The following is an 11,264-nucleotide window of genomic DNA, read 5'->3' as shown; positions in this document are numbered from 1 at the left end:
TTGTGCCAAGATTGCTTTGATATCGGACTGCCTTTTTAAGACTTGCTGGGGCCATGGGACAATATTGGACTAATCTCAAAAGGAAATCTAAAGAATAAAAGAAGCAGATTTATAATTGGTGATACTTTGAAATCTTTTTCAATAAAAACATAAACTTAATATAAGTCCTTTAAACCCTGAAGAAGAGGTAAAACTGAGAAGTCCCTTTCCAGACAGGCATACATTGAATATCAAATATATTGCACTTAGATGCAGCAACTAAGAAATGATATGATATAATCAATAAAACATACAAATTACAAATGGATGTGAATTACCAATAATATTGCAGCATTGGTCTTTTGGCTCGGTTTATGACATAGTATACTACCTGTATTATGGGTTTAAAATCTTTTTTTTTTATCCAAAAAGTAAGATATAATAACATGAATAAAGAAAAAATCTTTCCTTACATTTTATTCTGTTCATTTGATAACAAGCTGCCATATTCAACAAATATTACAACAATGATGTAAAAAGATCCTGCAGAACATTGTTTCTACCACTGGTCAAGATCTTACATTGTACATGAGATAGACACAATGATATCTGTCTCTTTGATCACCAGACCAGTTCATCCTTGAACTGCCTGTACAAAGTACTTAATTACTTCCAGTATAACTATAATAAATCTTTCAGTCACTTGGGAAACCAAATACTCTAACAGTACCCACATCCCTGTCTCTGTCTCGTTGATCTCTCTCGTACTTGTCGTCACAAGCATAGGCCAATAAATATCTCTTAGGATGCCATGCTACAGTAAAGGTAGGTGTCTCACACGTCACTTCTGTTACCTTTTCACCTAAAATAAATAGTGTTATGTGCATTTACAATTTGTTAATTAAAATCAAACTTTTTTCGATCACTAAATTGCAATGATTGTTTTCATTCAGCTAAGTGAACTTAATTAAAATTGGAGTTATCTTCCTTTGTTTATAGTTTAGTTGAACTTGCACAACTTAATATAATTAGTAGTTATAACTTATACAACTTTGTTTGGCTATACACATCATTTTGTAACATAAAAATCTAAATAACTAAATTGCTCTACATTTATTGAGAAGGCGGGAAAGGATGTTGCAGGTATTTTGCTCTTCTACTTCGTGAAAAACATAGCATTTTTATTGTAATTGCAAGAATATACATGCAAAATTGTCTCCCCTTGCCTGTCTATCATGTATTTTGTTAAAAATTACAAATCTGGATTTAAAAATATGTTCAAATGAAATCCAAATAGAAATTAAAGAGATGTGTCTATAAATCATGCTTTATTTATTGTTTTAAGACCTCTGCCTACCGGTTTCTACATCAGAAATATCAATCACAAGGTCCTCTGAGGCTGAGGCTAACATTTTACCATCATGGCTAAAACTCAATGTTCTCACTGGCCATTCTAACCTACAATCATTCTAGACAATCATATATATATTCTAAGTGTATACAGTAATGCATTGCTGTATATAAGACAGTGTACATATATAATTTACAATGTACCATTTTTCTTATCATAAATTTCATGAAACTTGCTGATAATTTTAAACATTCAAAAAAATTTAATCATTGAGATTTGTATTAATAGCAGACTTCAAATAATAAAGTGGTTGATTCTGGGCTTTTTCATAGAATTTTGATCAATATACAAAGATCTTAAACACTTTTTCTGCAATTTCAAAAATAATAGTTCTTTTCAAATAATGGGGTCATGCATAAGTTATGTCCCTTTGCATCAAGACATGTTTGTATACAATTCAATACTGATAGATTAAAATAGAAATTTTTAATAATATATCTATCATAATAGATATAAGAGGATAATAAAATTTTAGACAGATCAATTAAACAGAGATAAAATTAGCTAAGAATTAGATAGAAAACAAGTTATCTGCCTAACTGTTCAATTAAAATAAAATTTAATGTATTTTCATATATATTCTACTTCAATTGAATAATTCATTGAAATTCAAAAACAAATAATAATAAATACAAATATAACACATTGATTAATCTCTAAAAAAAATAAATACCAATATTTACCTGGCAAAAGTTCTAACACAGACGAGTTCTCCCACATCCCAGAGACTACACAGAGCATCGGCACTTCCTGTGGCGAAGTATTTACCCATAGGATCAAACTCTATACAGATACAGTTTGCTGGGTGGCCATGTAGTAGGTGCTGCATCTTTAGTTCTGGATAACTGAAGTTAAATAAATAATTTCTGTCAATTCACTCAATTCAGAAATGCTTTGCAATGCTTTTAATAATAAATACATGCAAACGACATAGGTTTTGTAATAAAAAATATAAAGTTTCATATGAAAATTCATGGCTAATTTGTATGCAGCTTTTCCTGATTCAAAGAAACAATTGTTTCTCAAGTTCTGTCCATTGTTTACCAATAACAAGCAATAAGTGTACATATTTTTTTGGAATGAATAGTTTTTTATTTTAAGCAATAAGTTAACATGGTAACAATGACATAATAAATGTAAAAATTATAATAACTCCCAAGTAAATGTACGTTAATGGATGAAACCTAAGTGGGTCTCATTGGGGCCTAAGCGTGATGCAAAATTATCTGATTTTTCTTTAAAAGTGACACATGAAAGTCAAATTATAATGAATAATAACAGGAAAATAAGTCTTGCAGAACAATTGAAACTACAAGCTGGAAACAGGATTCTCAAAACAACCAAAAAACAGATTTGGGATCATAACTAAACCCTCCCCTAATGACCCCCCAAGCTAAGAGAGACTGCCATGGAGCAATATCTTATCATCATACATCATACCACAACTATATAAAGATGATTACCAGCAAAGCTTGAGTTAAAAATACACACTTTATTACCTCATTATATGAATGTTTCCTTGACCACTCGTTAAGAAAAATAGGTCTCCATCATTGTTCCATGAGATTTCATTGATTTCAAATTTAAACTGTTCTTCAGCTTTTGATCTGTGACTACGTACATCTATAAATGTTATCAGATCTTCTTTGTTTCCAACAGCTATTGTAGTGCCATCTGGTGACCAGCAAATATTAATGTTTTCACCTGCAATGTTAAAACATGGTAAAATAAAAATGAGAAAAAAAGTACATCAAAATCCTATGGACTAGACAGTAAGGCCATAAAAAAGTATAGGTTTGTTTGCCCAAACGCTACCTACCCAGAAAAAAGCTGCCTACTCAAATTCTTTTATTGTCCTGATTTGAAGAAGTTTTTTTTAATCAGATAGGCATGAAGACTAATATACACCCGATACTTCAATTTCTCTTTAAAAAAAAAAATGTCTCAACCTTTGGGTAGGGTTTGGGCAAACCAAAATATTTTTAATTGTGGCCTAATTATCTATAGGTATAAAGCTCTTCAATGACTTCAGAGAATGAGTTTTTAATCTGAACTTGAATTATGTCAATCATTTGGATGGACTTTTGGAAATAAAGTGTTCATGATCAATTGATGGTCAACCATCTGATCAAGCAAACTTTAGCTATGAAATTAAAACTTCAACTTCAACTTTATTATTTGATTACAAGCATTTATTGTTTAAGAACCTGAAAGCTAATATCTATTGACTTACAATAATCCTTCTACGTTATGCTACATGTACATTACATATATACAATTTTTAACAGCTTATATGTATAGAACCCATCTACATGATTTCTCATGTTCTGATAATATATGTCATACCTTTTGTGTTCACTGTGGCAACAGCCTTGTTTGTTCTAGCATCCCAGATTCTGACAGTTTTATCTCCACTGGCTGTTACTAGCTGATCTGGATTCTTAGGGTGCCAGCAAAGTTGGTCTACACTATCACCATGACCTCTGAAGGTCAAATCTTTACTCTACAAAAAATAACATGTACTATTATAAACTTGTGTATTATGCTTTATATTAATAATAAATAGTAAATGTTTATTTCTATTGTTGTAAGCTCCCTTTTGATTTTTGTAAGTTTTAGATTTTACGCTTCCGAGTTGAACAAGATGCTCCGCAGGGCGCATCTTTATACGATCGCAGAGGTAGAACCCTGAACGGTTGGGGCAAGTATGAACACAACATTCAAGATGGATACAGCTCTGAATTTGGATTGTGATTAAATAGTTGACACAGCATAGGTTTCTGACATAGAATGAATGTGGTCTAATGAACTTAAATTTTTTTTTGCTTAAAATGAAGAAAAATTAACAAAAATTAATGAAAATTGTTAAAATTGACTATAAAGGGCAATAACTCCTTTAAAAGGGGTCAACTGACCATTTTGGTCATGTTGACTTATTTGTAGATCTTACTTTGCTAAACATTATTGCTGTTTACAGTTTATCTCTATCTATAATAGTATTCAAGATAAAAACAAACTAGAGGCTCTTAAGAGCTTGTGTCGCTCACCTTGGTCTATCAGTATGTGCATATTAAACAAAGGACACAGATGGATTCATGACAAAATTGTGTTTTGGTAATGGTGATATGTTTGTAGATCATACGTTACTGAACATTCTTGCTTCTTACAATTATCACTATTTATAATGAACTTGGCCCATTAGTTACAGAAGAAAATATTGTTAAAATTTACAAAAATTTACAAAATTTATGAAAATTATTAAAAAATGACTATAAAGGGCAATAACTCCTTAAGGGGTCAACTGACAATTTTGATCATGTTGACTTATTTGTGGATCCTACTTAGCTGAACATTATTGCTGTTTACAGTTTATCTCTATCTTTTATAAAATAGTATTCAAGATAATAACCAAAAACCGCAAAACTTCCTTAAAAATTACCAATTCAGGGGCAGCAACCCAACAGCCGGTTGTTGTATTCATCAGAAAATTTCAGGGCAGATAGAAGCTGAAGAATTAATAAATCATTGGTTTAAGATGATTAAACAACCATTCTGGACAAAGAAAGAGAAGTCCAATTTATTGTCTTGACTACAAAAATGCTTGTTTTTGGCCTCTTTTTGGTCCTTTATTCCTAGACTGTTTGCCCCATAAACCCTAAAATATATACAATGTACAGTACAGCCTGTGACTTCCTCTTAGTTATGTCCACCCTCTTGCATGGTCAACATCCAATGGTGAACATTTATTGGGGTATTCAATCTTGAGATGTTAGCCATTTATTGGGGGTCATAAATCATGGGCAGATTTTTTATATCTAATGATGTTACCTGTTAAAATCAATCAGGGTTGAAGTTCTCAGCTGGTATGTTTCATTAAAATTTACCTGTACAGGTAACTTGGGTTTCTTTTAAAATTGACATTTCACCTTTTTTTGAAAATGTAGAATAAAGTATTGTTTTACTCTGTTAATTTATTATTATTTTTTGTCTTTAATGTTATTTAAATTTTTTATTTTTTAACTGTTTTTTTTTTCATTTTTGTTTGTTTTGTTTCTTACTTTTTTGTTTCTTATTCTTTTAATTACTTTTTAGTAAGAATCTTGAGTCGAAATGGCAAAAGTCAAAGCCAAAGTTATTGACTATAGCATTTGAAATAAACAGACTTTTAATTATTGTTTTTTAAGTAAAAGGTTTATATAAATGTACATGATGTACATTGTATTCAATTGTTTGTTAACATTATTAAATGATTTATCACTATTAATAATAACTAATAATCATGCAAGTGATATTTTAAATAAAAAAAATGAAAGTAATTAAACAATTTGGTTTCTTAACAAAATAAGATGATCAATATCAATCCGTTTACAATAGATTTTGATAACATCTAATATTATTCAGGAAAACTAAAAGTACCATTATATGGTTTAGGAAAAACTAATTTTGTTTATCTAAATTTTCTTCAAATCTCAAAACAAGAGTTGTGCACAAACAATCACCGAAAAGACTTATTTTCCAAATGTCCACCTAGTTATCATCAAATTTTGATAATTGTTCTTTAAAAATGCTAATCATAATGAAAAATGTTCTTATATATCTGAATCAAGTGAATCTTATGAAAAGAAATTATTTAAAGAAATTGTCTTGAAACTTATTAAATATGTTATCTTCAGTTTGGTTAATTTCTTTCAAAATTTGTCTCCAGAAAAAATAAAGTGACACTTTAATGGTCTATTAATTAAATCATTTTTTTTTCCAGTGTATTATATTGTCGATAGTGCTGGACTGGCATGATACATATTCTTGGTATACATTTACAAAGAATATTTCAATCAACCTAGGCCTTTTAGATAAAGTTAATAATTGCAGGGACTTGAATGAATTAAGACTTTTAAAGTCCTTAATAAAAAATGAATTTAAAGAAAAATCTAAAAATAATAACTTATGATAAAAACTGTATTAAAGTTAACTTGATTGTGTCAATTAAGGTAGAGAATTTTGGGTCATAATTTAGAAATAGAAAATAGTGGACAATATAAAATTCCTAGAAAGGATAGAATGTGTAAACTGCCTCTTGTAGGTCAATGAAGAACACCTATTCCTTGACCGTAAAATTAACAAAACAACTTTGAGATATAAATCCATTTGAAAATTATTTACCTTCTCATTATAATGTCTCTAACCCAAGAACAAAAAGTAAAAGAAATGCTTAACCTCTAAAACATGGATCATATTTAAAAAATCATATGACAATAAAAATATTATCAAATTTTGCTGTACTGAATATTTCTAATACTTATAAATATTTTATTCAATAAAGAAATATTGAATTGCCTTAATTTTATTTAGCGCAAGTCCTAAAGACAATCTTAATCATATGTTAAGATCAGTCTATCTACAATAATAAACCATTTTGATTTTTTAGAAAATTAATTTGAGAAACACCTTGTCAATAGAAAAAGGCAGGCATTGTAAATGTTTGCAGTATATTTGAAAATGAGATTTATTTATTCTTCACTACCAAAAAAATAGACTTAATATAAAAAATAACTTAAATTGATCAAAAATTATTTAAAAGGTATAATATCAAAACTAATAGTCAGGAGACAATTATTTTTTTTAATTAAGCTGTTTGTTCAACTACAAAAAGTAGTTTTATTGTTTCATTTTACTTTATTTTTGAATTTCTTGTCATAATCACAGTTATTAAATTTGACAAACATATACATGTATATTTTACCTGAGACACCTGACCTGTAAGTTATATAATTTTAACACTTCAATGCATTCAAGATTTCCCTTTATCCTTGACTAGTTTTTGAGTAATACCTTGTGTATTAAAAAAGCAACAGGGGGTATGACGATGGACATATAGGGCCACCATGGTGAACATATTTTTTATGGCCACCATTAATAAGATAAAGTCACAGGTAGTACTGTACCAACCTTGAGGCATCTACTTATGGTATTAAACATTGTGGTACAATTTCAGAACAATTGAAATACTTATACACAACTTATTGTCCTGACACCAGATAAATGCTTGTTTTGGGCCCCTAATTCCTTAACCTTAGGGACCATAACCCCCAAAATCAATCCCAAGCTGCCTTTTGTGGTTATAAACATTCTATTAAAATTTTAATGATTTCAATTTACTTATACTAAAGTTATTATTCGGAAACCATCCGTCTTAGGACGACGCTGATGACAATGACAACGACGTGATACCAAAAATTTTTGCGGTCGTATAAAAATCATGAAAATTTTATAAAAAAGGGGTGATTTTCAAGTTTTTGGGCAATAAATATGTATATATGTAGGACTCTAAAGTGCGATGGTCACGCTAAAGTGCGATGGTCTACGCTAAAGTACAATGGTGTCTCACGCTAAAGTACGACGGTTGTTTGTTTGCTAAAGTGCAATGGTATTGCTCGCTAAATTGTGATGGAACAAAAGAGAAAGACTCAAGGCCACTATAATGTTAAAATCAAGTCTTTTAATTTTGCAAATTCTAGTTTGCTATGATATAACATATAATGGGATAGACTTTTACTTTACCCGTAGTCTTGTGACTGTTTCTAAATTTAGAAGACTTAAACCTAGTAATACTTGCTAAAAAGGTTATTTAGGTGTCACAAAATACTATTATATTTCCCTTAAATGAATTTTTGACATTTAATTTAAATGCGAAAGAAAGGGGTTGTTGTTCGAGCTTTCACCTCTTTCTTAGCAAGTAAATGTTATATTTTACTACAATGTACACACTGATGTCTTATGGACAATTTATGATTTATGCTTGAAAATGTGTACCTTTATTTTACCGACGTTTATACTCGTCAATAAAATCGACAATATTTCAACGTAAACGTAAACATTTTAATTTGAACTGTTCGCTTCCATTATTTATTTCATCTTCCGGCATGTTAATTTTTGGTTTGTATAAGCGACTGTTAACGTCATAATTCAACTACGTTTCGGATGTCTATACTTTCGCGAACCATCGCACTTTAGCTTATGGAGGCATTGGACTTAAGCGTAGACCATCCCACTTTAGCATGACCATCGTACTTTAGCGTCCCTATCGCACATTAGAGTCCTACATATATATCATTAAAGTGATTAGAGCAGTTTTTATTTAGCTTAAACTGACTGATTTATATCTATTAAGATAACCTCCCTTTAGTTTTCTTATAAATTTCTGATATACATGTAGCATTGAGAAGTTATTGAACTTTATTGACATGATTGAAAATGCAACGGGCGTGTCATGGGCTCATAGCACAGATGTTTATTTGAGATGCTGATCTATCATATGCCTAATAAATGTTTTTACATACTTTTCATTTGTTTGTAATTTGCCAGACAGATTTAAAAGATTGAAGTGTAATTCATGTCTAACAGTCTTTTAATTCACATAATCCGTAAATTACCAATAATTTCATTGTATATTTCACATGTCATTCAAGATCTGATAAACAAGATGCAGGGAAGTGTTAGACCCAATTCTTCTGTTCCTATAACATGTACATGTATAATGCATATATTTACTAATTTACATTTGCTTTTTATTAATTTTGCTATTTTCTATTTTTTTTATTAATTCTTTTTGCAATATAGACAGAAAGCAGTGCCCATTCATAACAGGAGATCGCGGACAATTTGTTTACGCTCATTTTTTGCTTATTCTGTACTTGTCAGACAGCCATGTCTGTATACACTTATAGCATGTATAGATAAACTGTTTTCTACATTTTTGTGTGCCTTTCTATGATCAACGATCTTTCGGAGTCCAGATAGTCCACCTTTTTCAACATACAATACAATCTACATTTGTAGTTTCATTATCAGCAAGTCTGACATCTTGAAATATTTCGACCAATCAACGTTGATTTCTGGTAATATATGATACGAAAATATAAACTTTATTGTAAAATGTATTTCTTCAAAAAAAAAAGTTGACCAGACGGAATTCACATTACCCGATGTATGAAATATATTAAAATGATCTACACAAGTGTTTAGTATCTCTTTTTTTCTCTTTTTTTTATCATTAATTTAAACCAAGAAATCTTGTTAAGTTTTGTTTTCTTTACTGAAGGTGAGCGGTCAGTAAGAAGTATCTAATGATCTTGCCTGTCACAGTCACCATTATCAGCAAACCTCAATCTGTAAGTAGATTTCAGAGTTACATGTATAAAGCCTTCTGTTTTGAAGGTGTTTTTAACTTGTCTGGTGTTTTCAACTTGTCTGGTGTTTTGGGTGTTTTTGGAGACTGAGGTTCCAAGGGTAACTCAAATAATTGTTACTCCTTCAATGTTATTAAAAGGTCATAATGCAATACAATGTTGTTGTTTTTTCAAATGATTCAAGTTAATACCGGGATATTGGTGGTCTCACTTTAATTTAATTCATGTCAGCTATCTAGTTTTATCTACAAAATGAGAGCCAGTTTTGTATTCTTAATATTCAAATTTTCCAATTCTTTATTAACTTTGAGCCTTACGGCTCATCAGTATAAACAAGTACATGTACAGTGTATACATATGGCATAATACACACCCTCCATTACTCCTAAATCACAAAAAATACAATTTCTTTCATTTCTATTAGGGAGCTACCATGTGATTTTTATAGGGGGGGGCTAGGATGAAATTTGAAAAAAATAGGCAGGACAGGAATTTTGAGTAAAAAAAATAGTCAGGATGAGACACTTGCAAAAAAAAAAGTCAGGACTACAATTTAGGTAATAAAAAGTCAGGATAAACTAAAAAAAACAAAACAGCAGGACTGAACAGCGTGAAAAATAAAAAGGCAGGACAGAGATTACAGCTAAAAAAAATGCAGGACAAAAATTTTCATCCTAGCACCCTCCCCCCCCCCCCCCCCATAAAAATCAAATGGTAGCTCCCTTAGTACAAACAATAGTTTCAATACAAAGATTATGTGAAGACATTTACAAAAAAGTAAAGGAATTCAATTTTGCAATAAAGTATTCATTCATTCATTCAATTCACTGTAATCTTGAACTTTATCAAATTTCTTCTTTGATTGGATTCTAATTGCCAACTGATTATATGAGGTAATTCAATTAAATGAATTTGATAATGTATCTCAGGTGTGAAAACTTTAATGACATGTTTATTGGCTTGATTGGTGATTTATGACAAGTGTCAAAATTAGATTGTAATTTAATTAAATATCAGGTCTTCAAGTGTGCTGGTGAACTTATTCAATTCAACATTATGGGTTAAAGTTTTTATTATAAAGTATATATTTTTGTATAAAATATTTATTCTCTGTACTTATTGATCGAGCTTATTTGTGCGACAGTAAGTATAGCATGTATAGTATAACTATACAAATCCTTGATCAAATTGTTGAGAAATGGTGCACAATTGTAAAACTGACAAGTAGAAAAGGTGATGGATTAATTTGCCAGGAATCTTGGGTTTCATTCATTTTTATTCCCTGGTATTTCAGTGATAATTTGGGGTCTAAAAATAATGTCTACTCAGTGTTTGTGATCGTTCAATGTGTGTTTGTGATCGTTCAATGTGTGTTCTAATTTGTTTCAAGAGCAAACCAACCATCCGTTCTCTATCCAAAACAAATACATTGACAGTTTTGTCATATGACCCAGAGGCAAGTCTTTTCCCATCACTATTCCATGCAACAGAATGAACTTTTGCTGAATGTGCCTGAAGCTCTCTGATTCTGTTGTTACTGTTAAAATATTTTCTCGTGGTTTCATGGAAGGAAGCCATAGTTCTATTTTGAGTCCGTTGGTTCCGATCAAGCTACTTTTTTTAACACATATTTCATATTTGGCGAATATTTGACGTATGAAAATGTACAATATTTCATCAAACAATTG

The 11,264-nt window shown here is 30.3% G+C and overlaps 1 protein-coding gene across 1 annotated transcript; it reads right to left on the bottom strand.

Moving 5' to 3' along the window:
- Positions 1-441: 441 nt before the first annotated feature.
- Positions 442-11,180, bottom strand: LOC139520880 (THO complex subunit 3-like). The gene is made up of 6 exons (XM_071313902.1): positions 10,978-11,180; positions 3,737-3,893; positions 2,890-3,094; positions 2,074-2,235; positions 1,337-1,437; positions 442-841 (listed from the first exon to the last, which is right to left on the bottom strand). Exons 1-6 carry the CDS (start codon positions 11,152-11,154, stop codon positions 675-677), a joined length of 969 nt encoding a protein of 322 aa, XP_071170003.1. The 5' UTR covers positions 11,155-11,180; the 3' UTR covers positions 442-674.
- Positions 11,181-11,264: the final 84 nt, after the last annotated feature.

This window comes from Mytilus edulis, chromosome 4 (assembly GCF_963676685.1).
Source record: "Mytilus edulis chromosome 4, xbMytEdul2.2, whole genome shotgun sequence".
Classification (NCBI taxonomy): Eukaryota; Metazoa; Mollusca; class Bivalvia; order Mytilida; family Mytilidae; genus Mytilus; species Mytilus edulis.
Note: the sequence above shows the minus strand (reverse complement) of the source record. Positions and strands in the feature narration are given on the sequence as shown.

What these genes read in the sequence shown, in the direction of transcription:
- LOC139520880 (XM_071313902.1), bottom strand. Translation starts at nt 11,154, where the DNA reads ATGGCTTCCTTCCATGAAACCACGAGAAAATATTTTAACAGTAACAAC. An exon ending in TTTTGGATAGAGAACGGATG is followed by an intron (nt 3,894 to 10,977) that starts GTTGGTTTGCTC and finishes TATTTTTTGTAG; the next exon opens with AGTAAAGATTTGACCTTCAG. An exon ending in GGAAACATTCATATAATGAG is followed by an intron (nt 2,236 to 2,889) that starts GTAATAAAGTGT and finishes ATTTAACTTCAG; the next exon opens with TTATCCAGAACTAAAGATGC.